Below are 25004 nucleotides of genomic sequence, written 5' to 3'. Positions count from 1 at the left end.
TGACCGCTACGCACAACCCAACAAAACTGAAGCAGTCGATAATCGATAAAAGTTGTCAGTCAAAACTGATCGTGGGTACCCCACTTTAGTCTTCGTTGGTGATATAAAATATTCCGACGGAGAATTTTCGGCACAGGTACACGCATTGATATGGCCCCTAGAAAGGTACCGCTCTAATTTCAGAATTTTTACATAAAAAATGATATTAATAAAAATAGTAATAAAATAAAATGTTGCAGTTTGTTGCAGCTAAAATTTAACAAATTAGTTAAGAACTATGTGTACTAAAAACAAAATAAAAAATCTACGCGCCATCCCGCGACACTCCTTAGTAGTAGCTTATACAAAGTGCTCAATTTGGAAAAAAATGGTATGTCACATGTTTTAAATGTAAAATCCGAGTTGCAATAAATAACATCTTATATTCAACATTTTTTAAATCACCTGCTTCACAAAATGTTAAATTCAATAAAACTTTAAAATTACTTTGTAGGAAGAGTGCATGCGACGATCATACATTTACTACTAAACTATATTATGAAAACTAGTTCACAAAATAGGTGTGTACGATAACTTTCCCAGCAATAATTACTCAGTCAATTCCAGCAACCTCTCTCAGTGAATTTTGCTCTCTCCAGCAAGAAAAATTGCAGAAATTTATCGAACAGCATTTTGCAAAAACTTGCAAGAAAGTATGGTGTTTCCGAAAATGTATGAAATTTGTTTCTGTTTCTTTTGATATTTTAAACCAAACGGAGCAAAACCATAAATTTTAAAATTGCAGTTTACTTATTTAATGCTTTAATCCTATCCACAACGCTTTAGAATCTAAAAAAATGTGCAATTGTGAAATTTTCTTGGTCAAAAATTTCGAGTTGTTTACATTGAACAGGTGATTAAAAGTCAGCTGATCAGACTTGCAAATTTTTGCGGGACAAATTTTCCCAGCAAAAATTTGCAAGTTCTCAGTCACAAAACTCTCCAAAAATTTCTCCAAACTCGCTCTCTTTTGCTGGATAATTTTGTTATCGTACAGCATTCAGTAAAAATTTGTACGAATTTGTACAAATTATTGGGTTATCGTACACATCTCCAAAAATGGACCGTTATTCCGCTTAGACTGATGCAAAACAAATTACAGTGCCCGGCATAATTATTTTGACAAAATCTACGTTTGTCTTAAAAGGCATATAATTATTATCAGCATTCATAAAACGGGATATTAACAGCTTAGGGGTTTTCGTTGACCTCTAAGCTAAATAAAAATTAATCGATCAAAGAAATTCCGGCTTAATTCCTGATTAGGTAGGCGCATGTTTAAATAGGGAGGCAAAAGCAAAACGGCATAATTATTTTGACACGTCACAATTATGTTACTTTTGGTACTTAATAGTACATTTTGGTACCAAAATTAATTGCTTTATCTAAATTATTAACATTTAAGTAAAAATGTACTAGACAGTCATAGATTTTAAATTAAAATAGGGAATGTTAGTGTCAAAAGTTGTAACAAAATTTAAAATGAGAGTTTCGGCGATAAACGTAGCTAACAATTAGACATTGCTGAAGTTATCTATTTATTTTGTAACAAATAAATATCAAAATACGGAAAACGTTGTAAATATGTACGATCTAGGCAGAAAATGTGAAGTTACTGACGTTGCTCTCCGGTAAATAGACCAGAATTACAAATCGAATCTTACTTATGGACACAAATCCTTCTTTTATGAGCAATTTCCATGTCAAAACAAGTTCTCTGTTAAGACTAGAGCCTCTAGACAATAGAAAATAAATTAATTTGGTGTCATATTTTGCTGTTCCACAAGGTTGTTAAGGCATAGCTACCCAAATTGTCAATTAGATTTTCAATTAAAATCATTTACCCCCCACAATCATTGTGGCAGAGCATACTGTGGACTGATAAAAATATAATTAAACGTAATTCATCTTAAAATAAACTTTTCAGTTAGCTTGAGTCAAAAAACCTCCAAAAAGTTGGGTATCTTTGAAAAGTAAATGTCCTTCTGATGCTATTTCCATGCCCAAATGTTCCCAGGCATCAGAATAGTCTTATCCACCATTTAAAATACTGCGAAATTTAATTTTTATGGTTAATGCTGTAAACTATAATAAATATATTGGCACTTTGAACGATTTTTCATAACAACATGGTAGTAAACTGATCGAAGTGTTATGTATTCATTTGCCGAACACTGCTACTATGGTAAGGCTGAATTTTGTGGATCACGTTTTGAGCGTATTTCGCGTTCAAACTTTAAGCTATTTCCTTCAAATATCACATTTTTAAGAGAAAAAGTGTTCTGAGTGTCATAAAAAAGCCGAAATCCGCAAAATATTCTGAAATAATGGGAGAAAGCCATCGAAAATGTTGTTTAATGATAAATCTCTTGAATATCCCTATATCCTTGAAATATCGATCCGTAAATGAGTTCATAAAGGTACAGATTTGTGCGAAATATATTATTTCTACCGCAACTGATAATAATCAAAAGCATAAATAAAACAATTTTAATTGTTAAGGTCTAAAAGCCAATAAAACAATTTTGTCAAAATACTTATGCCACGCAGTGAAATTTTATTTCCTTTACAAAAGTGCAAGCGTATATTCGAATTGATAACATTTATTACTAATTTTAAGTACTATAGTAAAGGGCTAGCCACAAAAATTTTTCAAATTTTTTGTCAAAGACTAATCCGGTAAAAAACCAAACACATCATTTTTTCAAACATGTCAAAATAATTATGCCAGGCACTGTATTTCAAATGCAGTTGCATTCTGTGGACACCTTAGATTAATACTGCAACAATCATTTTAAAATTGGCGTATGTGATTTTTTTGACTTTTGGCGCGCTAAATCGGTATTTTTTTCCACTGTGCGACCTTCTGCCGGGATTTAAGACTTTATCCTATGGATAGGAGCAAGAGTCGTAATAGCAATGAAAAGTTCTCACCAGGAGCTTTAAAATGATACCCATATTGCCCAAGTAAAAATAGTAAACTGTTTTGATCCTACCATATGATACTCGATTGTGCAACAATCAAGGTAGACGCATCGACGATTTTGTTTAACATTGGTCAATGTATTGTTCGATGTTCGATATTTTGAGGATCATATTAGTTAAATTTTGACATTGGAGGTTCTCGTTGGCAAAACTTATTCTCCATTAAAAAAGTGTATCTGCATATATGTATAAATAGATCGACTCCGCTCGCCGAGACATTCATTTTGGTATATATATATGTATGGGTCTACGACCATTATTTCGATGTGTTACAAACTTTTTGGCCAAAACCAACTTACAATATCCTCTGCCTATTATTTGAGCAAAAGTGCCACTCAACACTTATTGTGTGAACCCCACTTAATGTACCACCTTCAAATTTACCACTGCTACCATTTTTAAAAGTAAAGGAACAGACCATATGTGACGATAATTAAGTAGTGCTGGTCATCGATTTTTTGCCATCTCTACAATTAACTGTCGTCCATTTTCTTTCCCGATCACTTCCCAAATAGAATTCAAGAAAGAAGACGCTGAAAACAAAAATTTTTAAAATTAAAAAAAAATACATTTTGCACAATGGAATTCGTAGAAGTTGGTTTTTTTTGGAATTTCTACGCGAAATCGCGTTAGCGGCTGCAGCGGAGTACCGCAGTAAGTATTTATTAATATTTTCACTTTCTGAAAAGGATTTTAACAACCTAAATAATATAACCTACAAATTGTATACTTAATTAGGGATCGTTTACACGAGCGATCAATGTTATATAACCTTCCATTGAAAGTACTTCCCTAAATACAATTGCTGTGGGTTTCTATGACGTTTTCTTCTGGTTTTATTCAAAGAATAATCGACAGAAAAATCACTGAAGATGATTATAATTTTGAAATATTGGAAATAATATGTAATAAATCATCAATATATATAAAGTAGAAAAATGTTTGTACGTTTGTTTGTTTGTTTGAAGTTTATGGACTCAAAAACCGCTGAACTGATCTTCCTGAAATTTCCAGAGTATATCACTACATGGCCTGAAAGTAACATAGGCTATAAATATTTCTGAAATTCCGCGTTGATCCGGAGATATAGCATCAGAATCGGAGGTACCTCCAAATACTTTAGATTTTTTATGCAAATATCAATAGAATGGTAACATATAATGTCTCCAAATTGTAGATGTGTGCAGAAATTTGGTCTAGAAATAAATTTTCCAAATTATATTGAAATCGGTTCAGATTTGGATATAGCTCCCATATATATTTTCCTCCGATTTCATGTATTTGATGCACCAAACACGCTTTATTCTATTATATATTTTATTTTATTCGGGGTAGCGAAGCGCACCGGGTTCAGCTAGTAAAATATAAACATTGACCTCAAGCTCTATAATCTTGATTTTATCAACATTCGAAAAGTCGAACAAAACATAAAAATTCGACAGAAAAATCCTTTTGTCCAATATACATTAACGAAACTGCGGTGGAGCAGAAATTATATCATAAAAAATGGTTGATATAGTTTTTTTATTGCAAATTTCAAACATAATAAAGAATTTGTAATTGTCATGAATTTCAAAATAGTTCATTATAAAAGCGTTTAGAGAAAATATACAAACACTTAAAACCACAAAGTTGAAGCTACGGTTTTATCTTTTATTGTTGAATTGCTCTTATAAAAAATTTCGAAAAAATGTTTTTTTTTCTGGATGTTGAAGCCAAAGTCATGGACGTAATATGTTACAAACGTTCAATAAATACAAATAAATGTTTTGTTCAGAACACAGTAACACTTACCGTCAGCCTAAAATTCCGATTAAACGCATTTCTCATATCAAACTTTACAAGAAACTTAACAAGAACTATGCATAAAATTGCTCAAAAAGCCTAACTTATTCATTATTTTTATAGTTTCAAATATGTTGGACAATAAGTATACAAATGAAGTTAAATAATTCTCTGTAATACTTCCAGATCGACTCCGCTCGCCGAGACATTCATTTTGGTATATATATATGTATGGGTCTACGACCATTATTTCGATGTGTTACAAACTTTTTGGCCAAAACCAACTTACAATATCCTCTGCCTATTATTTGAGCAAAAGTGCCACTCAACACTTATTGTGTGAACCCCACTTAATGTACCACCTTCAAATTTACCACTGCTACCATTTTTAAAAGTAAAGGAACAGACCATATGTGACGATAATTAAGTAGTGCTGGTCATCGATTTTTTGCCATCTCTACAATTAACTGTCGTCCATTTTCTTTCCCGATCACTTCCCAAATAGAATTCAAGAAAAAAGACGCTGAAAACAAACATTTTTAAAATTAAAAAAATACATTTTGCGCAATGGAATTCGTAGAAGTTGGTTTTTTTTTGGAATTTCTACGCGAAATCGCGTTAGCGGCTGCAGCGGAGTACCGCAGTAAGTATTTATTAATATTTTCACTTTCTGAAAAGGATTTTAACAACCTAAATAATATAACCTACAAATTGTATACTTAATTAGGGATCGTTTACACGAGCGATCAATGTTATATAACCTTCCATTGAAAGTACTTCCCTAAATACAATTGCTGTGGGTTTCTATGACGTTTTCTTCTGGTTTTATTCAAAGAATAATCGACAGAAAAATCACTGAAGATAATTATAATTTTGAAATATTGGAAATAATATGTAATAAATCATCAATATATATAAAGTAGAAAAATGTTTGTACGTTTGTTTGTTTGTTTGAAGTTTATGGACTCAAAAACCGCTGAACTGATCTTCCTGAAATTTCCAGAGTATATCACTACATGGCCTGAAAGTAACATAGGCTATAAATATTTCTGAAATTCCGCGTTGATCCGGAGATATAGCATCAGAATCGGAGGTACCTCCAAATACTTTAGATTTTTTATGCAAATATCAATAGAATGGTAACATATAATGTCTCCAAATTGTAGATGTGTGCAGAAATTTGGTCTAGAAATAAATTTTCCAAATTATATTGAAATCGGTTCAGATTTGGATATAGCTCCCATATATATTTTCCTCCGATTTCGTGTATTTGATGCACCAAACACGCTTTATTCTATTATATATTTTATTTTATTCGGGGTAGCGAAGCGCACCGGGTTCAGCTAGTAAAATATAAACATTGACCTCAAGCTCTATAATCTTGATTTTATCAACATTCGAAAAGTCGAACAAAACATAAAAATTCGACAGAAAAATCCTTTTGTCCAATATACATTAACGAAACTGCGGTGGAGCAGAAATTATATCATAAAAAATGGTTGATATAGTTTTTTTATTGCAAATTTCAAACATAATAAAGAATTTGTAATTGTCATGAATTTCAAAATAGTTCATTATAAAAGCGTTTAGAGAAAATATACAAACACTTAAAACCACAAAGTTGAAGCTACGGTTTTATCTTTTATTGTTGAATTGCTCTTATAAAAAATTTCGAAAACAAAATATCGAAAAAATGTTTTTTTCTGGATGTTGAAGCCAAAGTCATGGACGTAATATGTTACAAACGTTCAATAAATACAAATAAATGTTTTGTTCAGAACACAGTAACACTTACCGTCAGCCTAAAATTCCGATTAAACGCATTTCTCATATCAAACTTAACAAGAAACTTAACAAGAACTATGCATAAAATTGCTCAAAAAGCCTAACTTATTCATTATTTTTATAGTTTCAAATATGTTGGACAATATATATAGGAAAAAAATGGAAATGGAGAACAGCAAGAAGCATATGTTAATCAAAATTTTGGACATTGCTCGCCAATGCATTGCAATGGTTGCAAATGAATGCTGCATGAGCAAACCTGATTTTTTAAAAGGTTTGTTATTTTTTTTTTTATTATTATACCTCAGCCTGTAAGAATCCTTATTTTAGAAATGGAGGACAAGTTTGAGATGCTAAAAGTTTCTATGGAGGCATCCGTTTTTGACCAGAAAGCGCTGAAAGCCGAGATTAATAATTTAAATAAAAAAATCTCTGATATGGAAGCGAAAATTTTGCAGATGAACGTTAAGCAAAAGCGAAAATTAAGCATTGAAGAGGATGCAGAAATGGCGAAGAGGATCAGGCCATTGGGATACCCCTGGAGTAATGAGCCAAATACGCCTCCAGAGCACTCACCCGTGTGCTCGCCGATCCTTTACCCCCGCCCTTACCCGGAAGACTCACCACCTCGTTTTCAATGCAACGCACGTAAGTTTTACAACGTTCTTTACTACTATGTGGGGAGGGGTGGGTTTTATATGTTGATATGAAGTTTACGTGCAGGTGCAGTGCATATCTCATAGTCGGTCCACCCGACTGTAGCCTTTGCTCACTTGTTACAGTTTACTGTGGCTTCAATGGATTTTATTTCATTTTGTTGTTATACCCTACACCACTATGTGGGGAGGGTATTATAAGTTGGTTTTGGCCAAAAAGTTTGTAACGCATCGAAATAATGGTCGTAGACCCATACTTATATATATCAAAATGAATGTCTCGACGAGCTGAGTCGATCTGGCTATGTGTGTCCGTCCGTCAGTCCGTCCGTCTGTCCATCTAAACCTTGTAATCACGCTACAGGCCGCAATTTTGATCGGATCGTCACGAAATTTTGGATGTTGATGGGGGTCCCGGAGGGGAAGAAGCCTATTGATTTTGGTGATGGTCGGATAATATTTAGGGGTCGGAAAGACCAAAAAACTTAGGTGGATAAAAAGACAACGTTTTTTTCCAAAGCCAATATCTCAGCTTCTATATGGGGTATACCAAAAGCAAAACCTGACAATGAAAGCAGAAAATATCATCTTTCTAATGATGTAAAGTAGGTGCTCGTAGGTGATCAAACAACGAAGATATCGCAATAGTAGCAAATAAAACCCCAATTTTCATTTTTGCAATTTTAATTATATTGACAAATATCACAGCTTTGGTTAAAAATTTTTCAAAAGCAAAGCCTGACTATGAAAGCAGAAGATCCCGTCCTTACAATGATGCAAACTAGGTCGGCGTAGGTAAACAAATAACGGAGATATCGCAATAGTCGGTAATACATCCCATTTTTCTATTTTTTTGGAAATCACGCTACAGTTCGCAATATTGATCGGATCGTCACGAAAGTTTCAGGGTTAAAGGGGGTCTCACAGATGAAGAAGCATATTGATTTTGGTGATGGTCGGATAATATTTAGGGGTCGGAATGGGCAAACACTTATTTGGAGAAAGGTCAACGTTTTATTTCAAAGCCAATATCTCTGTTTCTTTAAGAGGTATATCAAAAGCAATACCTGGAAAGGAAAGTAGAAAATATGACCTTTACAACGGTGTAAAGCAGGTTGTCGTAGGTGGTCAAATAGCAAAGATATGGCAATAGCCGATAATGCATCCCATTTTCCGATTTTTTTGTAATCACGCTACAGGTCGCAATTTTGATCGGATGGTCATGAAATTTTGGGGGTTAATGGGGGTCCCAAAAAGAAAGAAGCCTATTGATTTTGATGATGATCGGATAATATTCAGGGGTCGGAATGGGGAAAAACTTATTTGGAGAAAAGGTCTACGTTTTATTTCAAGGCCAATATCTCTGTTTCTTTAAGAGGTATATCAAAAGCAAAACCTGGCAAGGAAAGTAGAAAATATCACCTTTACAACGATGTAAAGTAGGTTGTCGTAGCTGCTCAAACAACAGAGATATCGCAATAGTCGGTAATGCATCCCATTTTCCGATTTGTTTGTAATCACGCTACAGGTCGCAATTTTAATCGGATCGTCACGATTTTTTGGGAGTTGATGCGGGTCCCACATAGAAAGAAGCCTATTGAAGGTGGTCAAACAAGGGAGATACCACAATAGTCGGTAATGCATCCAATTCTTCCATTTTTTTTTCAATCAAGCTACAGGTCGTAATTTTGATCGGAGGGTCACGAAATTTTGGTTGCTTATGGGGGTCCCAGAGACAGAGAGGCATATTATTTTTGGTGTTAGTCGGTTTATATTCCCTAAAAGAAATGTTTACCAGTGAAAAGCTTATGCACAGGGGTAGTGGTGTAGGGTATCACATGGTCGGCCCCGTCCCGACTATAGCCTTTGCTCACTTGTTTTTTAATTGCAGATTTATTTAAGTATTTAAATGTCTCGAATGAATGTACTGACTCAAATGACCCTGCATCCTCAGCAGTAGCAGCACATGTTATATCATCCGAGCCAGAAATGACCACCGAAGTCGTCTCTGAAAATAAACAGGTATGTGGCTTCAATGGATTTTATTTGATTTTGTTGTTTTTTAATTGCAACTTCATTAAAGCATTTAAATGTCTCGAATGAATGTACTGGCTCAAATGACCCTGCATCCTCAGCAGTAGCAGCACCTACAACATCAGATGTTATCTCATCCGAGCCAGAAATGACCACCGAGGTCGTCTCTGAAAATGAACAGGTATGTGATCAAAACCGATTCGACTCGGTTTTGAAGATTCGAAATTGTTTATAATAGCAAATGCTGCTTATTTGAATCATGTTTTTGAAATCCGTTTTCAACTTCATTAAAACATTGACGTAAATGTGATATATAGACATCGGATTTTTGCATGTTTTTTAATTCTCATCTGATTGGACTCAAATTTTGGATCTAGGCGTTTTAAGGGTCAATTTTTCGATATTTGGGGTCATATCAAAAACATGCAAAAAATATGCAAAAAAAATATGCAAAATATATGCAAAAAATATGCAAAAAATATGCCAAAAAATATGCAAAATATGCAAAAAATATGCAAAATATGCAAAAAATATGAAAAATATGCAAAAAATATGCAAAATATGCAAAAAATATGCAGAATATGCAAAAAATATGCAAAATATGCAAACAGTTTTTGGCCGAAAATCGTCGTAAAAGTCGTAAAATTGTCACTTAATGTTAGAAAAATCGTCAAAAATCTTCAAAGTGTTCTAAATTAAGATAGTTGGCAGCTTAACGTCGATTTTTTAGCAGATTATTGTGTTATCGAGACCTCTTACGACAGTGTGGTGTAGGGTATAAAAGAATGGTATTGTAATACAATTTTTTTATTATTAAACTATGCAAAAATATAAAATTTGATAAAATATCAAACGTTCTATGTAAAATTCATTATTTTCTTTGTTATAGTTTGTAGCGTTGGGCTGGTTATTGTTCAAAGGGAACAAATCGATGTCGGATTTTTTAAGGCGGCAACCGCATTAAGTTTTTAGTTTGGTCAGATTTTAAGACTGTCAAAGTTTGAGCACAATTGGAATATGTTAACATGTGCCACTGGGGCCTCGACATTATGAAAATCTCAATTTTTTGGCTATTTAGCGATTTCGGCGACCCATTTCTCTGGAAAGGTTAAAGCTTTTTGTCCATATTAAGCATTACATTAAAGGTCATTCTGTTCTTAACATTTCTTGCTGAACAACAAAATATAAGCATATATGTATAATAAATCTAATACTAAATAGGTATTACAGAATTCGAGATAATAAAGGCAATGTCCCGAAAAACGTGACTAGGTACACCTTTGTGTGAAAATGGAGACTATTAAAAAACATTATCGTCATTTTTGGAATGAAAACAAATGTCTTTTACATTTTGTTCTAAATTAAATTTATTCGAGAGTCAGACATCATGTGGTTTTGGAGCTATCTGGGTACTGCTGACTACTTGAAGAACGCTCTGCTATGTAGTTCGCAACTTCCAAGTTGTTTACCATCCTTTGCGCCTCTTGGAAATTTGGAGTGAATGTTTAATCTCTTGAACAACAAGAATTATGCCAGAGCTCGGAGAGGATCCCTACAAATATAAGATCTCTATAAGATCTCGTGAAAAATAAACGCAACAACTTCGAGGAACGAGACTATTTGTGTACACTGGCATGGAAAACTATTACCAGATATTCTCAAAACAGGGAAGAAAAAACGGATTGCTGTTCTGGTATCACATGGGGGTAAAGAACAACTCCTAGGTGTTCCTGAAACTGACAGTAGCTCATGGGTGAAACAAGAACTAGCAGTGTACAAATGCCTAGAAAAATGGGGTCTCACCAGCTCGAGCAGATATTAGGTCGAGAGCTTCTGTACCACTGTACAAACTTATTAGAAAAATTGTTGAGAGGCATTTTTGACTGCAAGTTTGGAAGCACATCCGGACATCAACCAAACATATTCAAGCGACTTCTATAAGAATAGTCTGCGATTGCCAAATCCAAGTTCAAAGTAGGCGAGAGTGTTTTAAAACTACTGCCCAACCCACTTCCCAAGAACAAGAGGTCGTAGAAGCACCTTGCGTTTAAATCGTTCGAGACTGGACGCCCCCAGAATGTTTTTTCTATTTTATTTATTTGGTATCCCACACGACAACAAATGAGTGTTATAAGTGACAGTTTGGGTTATTGATTTTACAAAACGTATAATGAACAAGTTATTGTTTATATAGATATAATATAGGATATATTGGGTAAACATTATCAATAAGTTAAAAAGAAATAGGGACAATAGATTGAGTTTAATACAAAAAATAGTGAAAACGATATTCAGAAATATTTTTAGGTCTAAAACAAGACCTAAACCGCATTAAAGATTTACTTAATACGAAACGCATTCACAAACAAATATCAGATAAAGGAAATAACAAAATGATAAATCATATGTGGTACCTTAGTCCTGAATTTATTGGTCTGGCATTGTTTGATCTGATAGTGCAAAACACCGTAAAGATCCAAAAGACGACAAAAATCTTAACAAAGCAAAGATAGAAATTTCTCCAGAAATAATCGATCCAAACTTACAAAAATCAACTGCCGAAATTACTAGAAAAAGGTTTACCAGGCATAATTACAAGTAAGACTTAATTGTTGTTCAAAAGATTAAACTTTAACTCTGAATTTCTTGAAAAAGATAATGCAACTTGACCACACAACATCAATTACCAGGAGGGGTAAAGGATGGTATATAACTTGAAAATTGTGAGCGACATAGCAAGGAGTCGAGTTCATCACCAAGTTGTCATCTGTACTACATAATGTCAGTCCCTTAATGCCCGTAATTTCAAGACGTAGATTTCTTGATTTCTCCCGTGTAAGCAACATTTTATAATTTCAACGCATAGGTAACGTTACCGAGTCAAAAACGGCGGTGTTACTTACACCAAGGATTTTACTGGTTAATCGTTGCCAATGTGTTAAAAGTTGTAAAACACTTCTATGTGGCAATGATTTTGCGAATGAATGAATTAAAATCACCACATGATTTCAAAATTTACACGCCTGGGTAAATGGCATGTAGAAATTACCAAACGCGAAGGTAAAGCTAACTAATAGGTAGCTACCTACCCGTTTGCCCAGACGTTGAAATTACGGGCATAAGTAAATTAAAATATGTATGAACAAAATGTAAGCGTTTGTCATTGAAGCCATACAATGAATGTATTCCACGGCCGATATGTCTGATGAGCCTCTACAAAAGGCGAAACATGTCACATAAAGGTGGTTGTGGGGGTTCGAATCTTCAGCTTTCCTTTTTCACTTGCAAACATCATGGGTCATTAAGCTCGAGTCCAACGAGAAATGAATAGAAAAAATAGACCTTCGCCCTAATAGGCAACATTTTCAAATAAAGTAAAATATATTCGTTTTCATTCACAAAAATGTGATAATATAGGAAGAAAAAGTTGTTTTTTTTTTAATAGACTCCATTTTTGCCCTAAGGCCTTTTTCGGGACATTGGGTTTATTATCTCGAATTCAGTAACACTTACGTACTTTGTTGTTCAGCAAGAAATATTAAGAACAGAATAGCTTTTAGTTAAATGCGTAATACGGGCAAGTAGCTTTAACCGTTCCACATATATGGGCCGTCGAAGTCGCCAAATAGCAAAAAAATAGATTTTCATAACTTCGAGGCCCCAGTACCACGTTTTAACATATTCGAATTGTGCTCAAACGTTGGCAATCTTAAAATCTAACGATACTAAAAGGTTTAGGTGGCTCCCCGGCTAAAAAATCCGAGATCGATTTGGTCCTTTGAGTTAAAACCAGCCCAATGCTACAAATTAAATTAAGACGCTACAAAAAAGAAAATATTGAATTTTACATAAAACGTTTGATATTTTATCATATTTTATATTTTTACATAGTTTAATAATAAAAAAATGGTATTACGATACCATATTTGTATACCCTACACCACACTGTCGCAAATGGTCTCAATAACATAATAATCTGCTGAAAAAATCGACGTTATACGGTCAACAGTCTTAGTTTGGAACACTGTTATGTATTTTTTGATGGTTTTTCCAACTTTAAATGACAATTTAACGACTTTTATAATGATTTTCGGCCAAAATCTGTTTGCATATTTTTTGCATATCCTGCATATTTTTTGCATATTTTGCATATTTTTTGCATATTTTGCATATTTTTTGCATATTTTGCATATTTTTTGCATATTTTGCATATTTTTTGCATATTTTGTGCATATGCAAAATATGCAAATGTGCAAAATAAATACGAAATATGACCCTGCCATTGAATTTAGATTTCTTTGAAACGAATTTTGGTCCAATCAGAATCTTCGTATCTTTAATATTAAAAAATATGCAAATATGCAAAATCCGATGTCTAGTGATATATACAATTTGATTTATGGCAAAACGTGTCGAATCGTTTTCCATCACATACCTGAATGGGAATGTTAACGAGATACTCAACAGCAACAACATCATAATGTGCGAGTTTCTGCCGATAACCCACCCGCTTGTAATGCAGAGAACACTGGTCATGGTGAGTAAGGAAACAAATTATATGTTTTATGCAATCACAACAGACAGCCACAGTATTTCCACTCATCTGGCCAAATTGCTTAACGAAAGTATCCCTTGACAAAGTTGAAGTTATTTCTGTTTTCAAATATACATATATGAATGTCTTCTATTTTTATTTATCAATGCCCAATTTGATTTTAAATAAATTTGTTTGTCAACCTTGTCAAAACTGCTTTGACACAATAGGAGGATCTCAAGAAAAAATTGTAATCAGATGTTTGCTCGGTCCTACCTTGTAATGATTGTACCATGGGGTAAATAAAATACTCCGAAAGTTTCAGGAAGATGGTTTAGCGGTTTTTTGAGTTTGTAATCTTCAAACAAACAAACATTTCCCTCTTTCAGATATCGATAATTTTAAGTAAATGTTACTACATTTGATTTTTTTAGTGGTATAGAACTTTGAATTGACATAAAACACAAGATTATCATATTAATGTCCATCATTTTGGCTTTATTGGAAGGATAATTTATTGCCATTAATGTTTAAATATAATGAAATGGCAAACCAAACTGAACATAATGACATTAGAGTTGTCAGATTTGACCACAAAGTGCCAGTTTCATCTCTATTCGAAAAACATACCTGTAATAAAAAAACACCCAACACATTTTGTGTTTATATATTTTTCTTTTTATTTTTTTTTATTTTATAAAGTAACAAGTTAATCAATTAAAATGTAAACGAAAATACAATTACATTTGTATTGTAAAATTAAAATCATTTATTTAAACTTGTATAGTAAATTAGAAATTAATTTAGGGGAAAATTATGTTCCATTGCGTACAAATTGTAACTGTCTTCCAAAGTATTAGTGCATTCGATGCTAGCATCGAATCGTTCCTTTGCGTATGTTAATGTACGAAACGTTGTTTTATATTTCGACTTTATTCTAATGTCATTTAAAAATTTCTCTAGCGTGAAATGAGTAGTTAAATATGGTAAATACAAGTTACCATTTTTCAACAATTCTTTCCACACAGTCAATGTGCAGTAGAAACTGGACCTATTGGGAAATTGTGTAGTTTCCAACATCAATATAAAATTATTAATTACTTTTTTTTTTTTGATCTAAAGTTCCTCCATCTTTTACTAGCTTGATTAATTGTTTCATCATTGAAACGAATTTAAATAAATTCTTAAAGTCGTTGTTGTTACTGTATGCATTCGAAATTTCTTCAATATCTTGTTGAACTTGGTCGTTAAATATTTCTTCGTATGCTGCAAAATTAAATTTGTGATATATATAATCTGATTTAAGTGAATATATGCTGTTACTGTAGTTGGCGACATATTCATAAGGAAGCACAGAATTGTTCATCTTCACTCCTCCTTTCAAGAAATGAATAACCAAAGTACTAATTAAATGTATTAGATCGAACATCCAGAAGTTTCCTTTGTACCGTAAGTTTCTACTGGTATAGTTTGGTACCATTGCTTGGTGTATCCCAGCAGCATCACATACAGTGTTGTGCATATCAAAAGCAACAAATCTAGGATTTTGCAGTAATTCAATTTTTGGATCCGTTACAATTTTTAAAAATGGAATATATTGTGGCCAGTTGTTCCTTATTATGTACAGAGAGCTTCCAACAAGTTGTTTCTGTACTTTGTCGTTGGATGGGATAACAACAACAATAATATTGGCTGATCCTCGAGAACGGGGATTGCAAAACAATAGCAACAATAGAATATTATTAAAAATGACAGTGTCACCGGTGTAAATTAACTGTACCTTTGACTTAAATTTGTCTTTTGGTGCATGTTAGTGTCATTTTAGAAAGAATTTGCATTTGTTGTCCTAACAGGGTTGCCACTTTCTCAAACGTTTCCCATTGTCTGGGGAAAATATCATAATACCCCCAAATCAAATTTTTTCCCCTCATATAAACATTTAAATTTTAAAATATTCATTCGGAAAGTAGATTAATATCAACAGCTCTTTTGTTTGCCGCATAATAAAAAAGTTAAACAACCGAGTAGTGGTAAATACGATACATCTTGGTGTAAACCCCTAGAGGCCATTGGCACATTGTGGCTTGAAAAGTTGGGAAAACTTTAAAAATAATGCGAATAGAAACACCCAAGTATTAGTTGGGGCTCTTATTTCCGATACATGGCCCAGAGTACTTCGCAGAGAAAGTTTTGAAACCAATTTGAGAAGTTTTACAGCTCCCAACTCAAACAACACAACGGTCAAGAACCCATTGTTTCAACCAACAGTGAGTAAAATATCCTCATATGGCTAATAATACAGGTTTTTTATATTTTTTTTGTTATTAAATCTTATTTTTAATATAATTTATTGAAAATAAAATAAAAAAATCTTATTGGGTCGCTTAAACCATATAAAACATTACATTTTCTACCATTGTTTCATAAATTGTCTTCCTTTGGGTATGTCAATGGTTTCTTGGCCAGTGTATAACTTTTTAAATTGGTTTCAAAACTTCTTCTGCGAAGTACTCTAGGTCATATATTGGAAATAAGAGCCCCAACTAATTCTTGGAGGTTCCAATTAGCGTTATTTTTAAAGTTTCCCCAACGTTTTCCGCCAAAACGTGCCGATGGCCTTAAGGGGTTTCCCCAGACCATTCGAAAAGTGGTAGAAAGTGGCAACCCTGTTAGGATAACAAATGCAAATCCTTTCTAAAATGACACTACCATGCCCCAAAAGGAAAATTTAAGTCAAAAGTACGTTAATTAACACCGATGACCCTACAATTTTTAATAATATTCTATTGTTGCTTTTGTTTTGCAATCCCCGTTCTCGAGGATCGGCCAATATTATTGTTGTTGTTATCCCATCCAACGACAAAGTGCAGAAACAACATGTTAGAAGCTCTCTGCACATAATAAAGAACAACTGGCCACAATATATTACATTCTTAAAAATTGTAACGGATCCAAAAATTGAATTACTGCAAAATCCTAGATTTGTTGCTTTTGATATGCACAACACTGTACTTGAGCGACTATTGACACACCAATTCTATCAGCATATCGGTATGCACTGCTAACCATCTCATCGACATCCTTGGACGTTAACGTATGTGTGCGACTGTCCGTACCGATGAAAATCGTTAAATGCACTCCATCAAAGGAAAGTATGCACTGCTTCATATCTAAGGGTTTTTTTGAAAAAAATTGTGCTAATTTTTGTTCAGTGGAGGCTGCAAATGCCATATGTTGTTGTGGGTACCATTTTTCCACGTCATCTAATTCAGGAGTACGTGTTCCAAGCAGCTTTTTATCCATCGAATAAACATCCCTTGACATTAGGGCTTTAGTCATAATAACGAGTTTGGTTTCAGGAGAGTAAGGACTTTTGGCGCGTCCTTCAGCCACGTCACAAAACAATTTCTGTTTTTGTTGCCAATTCATGGTGTTAGAAACAAAATTTACGTATAATAATATAATTTGCAGTACTATCTAAACGAATGCACACGATGTTTAATGCTGCAAAGTCAAACTAACAATGTTTTACAATTTCTCTTCTGTACATATAGAGTATGAGTTTATTTTTAAAATTTTTGTAATATACAGTTGTGAAAACAACTATGGCACTCAACTGAACAATCAGTGAGTAGACAGTTGATTCTTTAGTACTAAAGTATAGACGTTTGTTCAATTTCAATAATTTCAATAGAAATTTTACTAATGGTGCAACTTTTGTTATACCCTACACAACTATGTGTGCGTTGAAAAAAAAAACATAATTTCTAATACTTTAAAATTCTTTACATTCATTTAGTTTTAAAAACGCAAGAATTGGTCTTAATTAAAATACATACGTAAAAAGCATTTTTGTAAGAGGTGCTGCTATTATTTCTTTCATAGCAGTAAATAAATAACCTTTGCACAATCTGATTACACTATGCAACACTGAAAATGCAAACAACATCTAGTATGTATTTTTTTGAAAGTATTTATTTAGACAACAAAAACCCTAGTAGGGTGTTGTCCTGTCAGATCCAGTTCGGTTTGGCCTCATCTAAACCGGGTTAAATCTGCACTTTTTTTACATTTACCAGACCTTTATCTCATAAACGAATAGGAATTTGGCCTTGCTGTCTTTATTGCAGCCCTTTATTAGTAGAAGTTATCTTTTGAAAAAACAACATAGAACATTCTGAAACTCAAAATGCTTACTTCATGCTGTTTCAGCGATATTTTGCATCATATCTTTTACAACACGTACCCCAAACACAGTTCACACCAACAGTTTATTCTCTCATTTCGGATTTCACTACATTATTGACATTTTTATGAAAACGTCGTTGAAAAATCTACTGAAAACAACGGAATAGAGGCATTTTACCACAATCAAATGTTTTGAGGAGTTGTGTATTACATTTCAGGGAATATTTTTTCAGAAGAAAATATTAAGAAAAAGTTAACGGCTTTGGAGATACGGTGCGAAATGTATTAAAATTATGGAATTTTTGCATATATTTTGAAATTTGAGGCAATAAATGTAGTTTTTCGAGTTCATTATTTCTCCAATTATTATTTTTGTACTTATCTAAAAAATTTGCTTCAGAGGTCAGAAGTAGATTCGCATTGGTTTCAGAGATATAGCCCCGTATTTCTTTAAAAACTCAATATTTAACCATGTTTAGATGGGGCCATAAAATCCGAGCTGGATCTGACACAATAAAACCCTACTAGGGTTTCTTGTCGTTTGAGTCTGCACTTTCAAAAAATCTTCAGTTCGAATTATTTGCACAAGATCACCTTAAAAATGTTGCACAGTGTTATTTATAAATACTTTGCTCTGCATTCTAAATAACAAAGTGCTTTGAACTACTTTGTATGCTAAAAGGAATTTTATACAAATGAATAAAAACAATTATAGCGGCAAATTTTCCGCCGCGATAACAATATACAACACAGAAACTGAATAATGTAAATTTAGCATTTTAATTTTTTCTTTCCTTTATTTCCTTTGTATTTGACACGCAATACATTCCGAGGTTATTTTATATAGTTAGTCAACTAACAAATTGCAAAACCATAACACATTGCATAGACTTGTTCATTTAAAGGTTTCGGAGTCGAGGTATTTTTGGATCGACTCCGACTCAATAATATAACCCTTAAGTCCAATTTTAAATTGTTTACCTCTATCCCCGCACATAATAGCAAATGCAGTAGAACTTCCATAATTCGTTATTCAAGGAACTAGTAAATTTTGACAAATTATCGAGGATTAAGAATTATCAAAGTTCTACTGTAGTAACAAATTTTTTATCAAATATTTGTTTTCATACACAGAAGAAATTTCCAAAACTAATTTTTTATCAAAACAATTTTGTAAACGTGGTTCCAAAACCCTTTGATATACCTTTCAGGCGGCAGCAGTGATGAATTCGAAGACGACAATTTCCGTGGGTTCACCAAAAAACCATCAAATTTTTTTGAAAATTTGAAACAACAAAAAAGGAAACAAAAAAAAATGGAGGAAGCCGAAAAATGAAGGAAGCCATTGAAATGGTTATAAAAAGTGGTGCCTCCTACCACAGGGCAGCTGCTACATACGGGTTGTCGCATTCTACCTTACATAGAAGGGTGAGAAGTTGGCTGGAAGCTCATCCAGATACCGAGGACATATCGACAATACACGCCCCAAAATACACTGACCCTTTGCCTCAAAATGTTAAGGAATCCTCCCCACCGCCTATTTAAAAAAATGTGCGAATAATTTAAGGGTGAATCAAGAATGAAATCCGTCGACAGTTTGTGGAGGTTTTAGAAATTTTTGAGTGTATAAAATTTTATCCAGAAAGTTTGTGGTTTTTTGAATAAAACACAAAATATTTCATAAATATAGGGCTTCTATGTTTCGCAATCTTACTTTGCTGCAAAATTCGTATGAAACAAACGAAGCCAAGTCAAAAATTTCTAAAACCTCCACAAACTGTCGACGAATTTGATTCTTGATTCACCCTTAAATTATTCATACATTTTTTAATATAAAGACATACAGTTGTGTTCAAAATAATAGGAGTGCCCATACACAAAAGGGAATGGTCCAAAAAAACATGGTTAAACTTCCCCATTTTGGCTAATTTTGTATTTGGTTAACGTTGTTGACATTCCAGCTGTTATTTCATTACCAGAAATGTGGCAATTTGTATTAAATTATTTACTGTTTACACCAACATTATAAATCGTCTTAAAATGTTTTGTTCAAAAAAATAGGAGTGTGGATAAAAAAGGGCAATAAAAATATTTTTTGTTGAATTTAAGACCAAAACTGTAAATATTTTAGTTAATAGTATTAAATACAATATATTTGATTTTTTTTAACAAAAGTCCTTTGGTAGTATCCAAAAACAGCCTATTGTCCTTGTGGTGACTTTTCCAATAAATTAAACTCTTATTGGGGAATTCAGTAGATTTTATAAACAAAACCGTAGTTGATTAAAGTTGTTTAACACTCTGACTGTTACCTCGAACAATACATAATGATTGGTATCCCATAAACTGGTGTATTTTGAACCAGTAACCAAAGTTCAGCCAGTTTCCATTAATCCTTCATGAAAGGATCGGCCAAAACAGCGCATTTATAAGTCGTTATTCCTCGACCAAATGAAATTATGAGGTCCTCAGGATGTTAGCTTTATGTACACAATCAATTTTACTTCTATTCCAAAAATATTTTAAAGCGTGAACGGTTGAAATTACTTTTACACCATTTTGTGATAATCCGGCCTTGACTACTCTATGGTTGGTATACACCTACTACATTTTTCTACATAAATTCACTTTTTTCGTTCAAAAGTACTTAATTTGGAATAGTTCTCATAGAAAATTGTGTTTTATACGATGCAAAACGTAATAAACATATTCGCAGGGCAACTTCAGAAGTATTTCTTTAAAATTAGCTTTATAAGAAAGTGTATAGAAAAATGGCTCATATCTGCCAATCATTCAATTTTTCAAATATTAACAAAAGTAATTGTTCTGCGTGTAGTCTAAGGGTTTTAAAACATTATTTGGTAGAGGAATTAATGCCTTATAGATACGCTTTTTTAGTCAATCCTTACATAAAAGTCTAATGGAAACTGGCTAAAGCATGGCTCAAGGATCAAAATACACAAATTTATGGGGAACCAATCATTATGTATTGTTCGAGGTAACAGTCAGAGTGTTAAACAACTCTAATCAACTACGGTTTTGTTTATAAAACCATCGATCTCCCAATAAATGTTCAAATTATAGGAAACTATCTGCAAGGACAATATCCTGATTGTGGCCACATCCAAAAGACTTTTTTGTTTTCAAACAGCCTTTAAATCTATTACTTTCACTACTAACAACTAAAATATTGTCAATTCTGCTCCTAAACTCAAATAAAAATATGTTTATTCTCCTTTTTCTTTCACACTCCTATTTTTTGGAACAAAAAATTGTAAGACGATTTATATTGTTGGTGTAAACAGTGAATAATTTAAAACATATTACCACAATTCTGTTAATGAATTAACAGTTCGGATGTCAACAATGTTAAACAAACGGAGAAGTTTAAACATGTTTTTTTAGATCATTTCATTTTGTGTATGGACACTCCTATTATTTTGAACACAGCTGTAATGTGTCTTCTGAGGAGCCTTCCTAAACCAAAGGCGAAACATGCATGTCACACAGTGGTGATTGCGTGGGTTCGTATCGTCGGCTTTCCTTTTTCAAAAAGCATCTTGGTCAGTAAGCTCGTCTCTAACGAGAAATTAATTAAGAATTTATTTAATTTATGCACTTCACTACAATTATTTAAATCTGGGCCTAATTACGTGATTCGATATCGAGTTGTTTCGACCCGAGTAATTTCTCGTAGCCAAATGCCCTATCGTAAACAAACGAAATGAAAGATTCCTTATTGTATTTTTGTTTAAAATGTAACAAATTGTTGTTTATTGACGGTTTATAGAGGAAAAATTATATTAGTAAATAATTGTGAGCATTCTTTACACAAAATAACAAGAGAAATTGGGAAAAGTCCTTTTCAGTCATTTTTAAAAATTGTTAGTCTTCATTTGCTGTCAAATTTTTTTTGCGCGAAATATCCACAAAAGTTAGAAGAAAACGTTAAAATATTATTCGCGAAGCTTAAACAAAGATGTTGTACACAGATATTTTTTATAGAAGCGAAATATTTGTTATTTATTTTTGATTAAAAATATGTTTTGACAGCAAATGAAGACATAGGTTGCTATTATTGTATCACCTTCTTTCTTACACCATGGGCCCCTGTATGTATTTAATTTTATTAAAAATTTCAAATGCATTGTATTTTTTTACGAAAAATAAATTAATTATATTTCATTGAACATCTCATCCCAAATCTCATCTCAACCCAGCAAAAAAATTAACCTTCATGTGAGTCATAAAAGGGGTCCTTTTGGTCCCTTTTTCAACAAATCTTTAAAATCTCCTATAAAATGTGGTCGGATCAGACCAAAATATTCAAGAAATTTGTTCGCGATAAAATTTTACTATAGGTCTTAGAATATATCAAAACTCTAAATTATACCCAAACGCCAGAAAGTGACCCTATACTATATTCTGACATTCTGAATGAAAGAAAAACTGTATATACCTGCAAGGCAAAATATCATATAAAAACAAAAAGTGCAAATATGAGCAGGATGCTTCGATGGAAATTGGTAAAAAAAACCCTTCCTTTTTATGAAATGATAAATTACACGGCCCAACTCGATCTTACTCACAACTATTTTCATCATTTATTGTGAAAATTGATCTAAAAAATTAACAAATAAGGACATCAATTACTAAAGAACGCACAATTCATTGGCGACACTGAACATCTTAAATACGTTTCACTTACCTTTCATTACAATTACAAAAAGAAAATATTTTATAACCGTTGTTTATTTTGCATATTATCATAGATTTATAAACAACTTAAATATTGAAAAGAAAAAAAAACCAAAATTTCCCAAAATGCATTTTGTTTCACATCTCATCCCAAATTACATTGACAACAACAAAATATCCCAAAATGCATTTTGTTTCACATCTCATCCCAAATTACATTGACAACAACAAAATTTCCCAAAATGCATTTTGTTTCACATCTCATCCCAAATTACATTGACAACAACAAAATATCCCAAAATGCATTTTGTTTCACATCTCATCCCAAATTACATTGACAACAACAAAATATCCCAAAATGCATTTTGTTTCACATCTCATCCCAAATTACATTGACAACAACAAAATTTCCCAAAATGCATTTTGTTTCACATCTCATCCCAAATTACATTGACAACAACAAAATATCCCAAAATGCATTTTGTTCCACATCTCATCCCAAATTACATTGACAACAACAAAATTTCCCAAAATGCATTTTGTTTCACATCTCATCCCAAATTACATTGACAACAACAAAATATCCCAAAATGCATTTTGTTCGCCATCTCATCCCAAATTACATTGACAACAACAAAATATCCCAAAATGCATTTTGTTTCACATCTCATCCCAAATTAAATTGGCAACAAGAAAATTTCCCAAAATGCATTTTGTTTCACATCTCATCCCAAATTACATTGACAACAACAAAATATCCCAAAATGCATTTTGTTCCATATCTCATCCCAAATCTCATCCCAAATTACATTGGCAACAAGAAAATTTCCCAAAATGCATTTTGTTTCACATCTCATCCCAAATTACATTGACAACAACAAAATATCCCAAAATGCATTTTGTTCCATATCTCATCCCAAATCTCATCCCAAATTACATTGGCAACAAGAAAATTTCCCAGAATGCATTTTGTTTCACATCTCATCCCAAATTACATTGACAACAACAAAATATCCCAAAATGCATTTTGTTCCACATCTCATCCCAAATCTCATCCCAAATTACATTGACAACAACAAAATATCCCAAAATGCATTTTGTTTCACATCTCATCCCAAATTACATTGACAACAACAAAATTTCCCAAAATGCATTTTGTTTCACATCTCATCCCAAATTAAATTGGCAACAAGAAAATTTCCCAAAATGCATTTTGTTTCACATCTCATCCCAAATTACATTGACAACAACAAAATATCCCAAAATGCATTTTGTTCCATATCTCATCCCAAATCTCATCCCAAATTACATTGGCAACAAGAAAATTTCCCAAAATGCATTTTGTTTCACATCTCATCCCAAATTACATTGACAACAACAAAATTTCCCAAAATGCATTTTGTTTCACATCTCATCCCAAATTACATTGACAACAACAAAATATCCCAAAATGCATTTTGTTTCACATCTCATCCCAAATTACATTGACAACAACAAAATTTCCCAAAATGCATTTTGTTTCACATCTCATCCCAAATTACATTGACAACAACAAAATATCCCAAAATGCATTTTGTTCCACATCTCATCCCAAATCTCATCCCAAATTACATTGACAACAACAAAATTTCCCAAAATGCATTTTGTTTCACATCTCATCCCAAATTACATTGACAACAACAAAATTTCCCAAAATGCATTTTGTTTCACATCTCATCCCAAATTAAATTGGCAACAAGAAAATTTCCCAAAATGCATTTTGTTTCACATCTCATCCCAAATTACATTGACAACAACAAAATATCCCAAAATGCATTTTGTTCCATATCTCATCCCAAATCTCATCCCAAATTACATTGGCAACAAGAAAATTTCCCAAAATGCATTTTGTTTCACATCTCATCCCAAATTACATTGACAACAACAAAATATCCCAAAATGCATTTTGTTCCATATCTCATCCCAAATCTCATCCCAAATTACATTGGCAACAAGAAAATTTCCCAAAATGCATTTTGTTTCACATCTCATCCCAAATTACATTGACAACAACAAAATATCCCAAAATGCATTTTGTTCCACATCTCATCCCAAATCTCATCCCAAATTACATTGACAACAACAAAATATCCCAAAATGCATTTTGTTTCACATCTCATCCCAAATTACATTGACAACAACAAAATTTCCCAAAATGCATTTTGTTTCACATCTCATCCCAAATTAAATTGGCAACAAGAAAATTTCCCAAAATGCATTTTGTTTCACATCTCATCCCAAATTACATTGACAACAACAAA

The 25004-nt window shown here is 32.8% G+C and overlaps 1 protein-coding gene across 3 annotated transcripts in view; it reads left to right on the top strand.

The window, feature by feature from the left end:
• The window catches only part of LOC141397715 (uncharacterized), a 57726-nt gene extending 38150 nt beyond the window's left edge, over positions 1-19576 (top strand). The window contains exons 2-5 of one of the 3 annotated variants that reach the window (XM_073974351.1): positions 9142-9272; positions 9334-9465; positions 13752-13821; positions 19218-19576. In XM_073974351.1, coding sequence (XP_073830452.1) covers positions 9240-9272; positions 9334-9465; positions 13752-13821; positions 19218-19342 — 360 coding nt within the window. In that variant the 5' untranslated portion in view covers positions 9142-9239 and the 3' untranslated portion in view covers positions 19343-19576. Of the gene's footprint in view, positions 1-6718; positions 6869-6924; positions 7243-9074; positions 9273-9333; positions 13027-13751; positions 13822-19217 lie in introns of those variants that run through there. The other 2 variants (XM_073974350.1, XM_073974352.1) reach the window with 2 other exon arrangements.
• Positions 19577-25004: the final 5428 nt, after the last annotated feature.

Source organism: Musca autumnalis, unplaced genomic scaffold (genome assembly GCF_047663935.1).
Source record: "Musca autumnalis isolate F117 unplaced genomic scaffold, ASM4766393v1 scaffold_3, whole genome shotgun sequence".
NCBI lineage: Eukaryota > Metazoa > Arthropoda > Insecta > Diptera > Muscidae > Musca > Musca autumnalis.
This window is presented reverse-complemented; position numbering and strand designations above follow the sequence as displayed.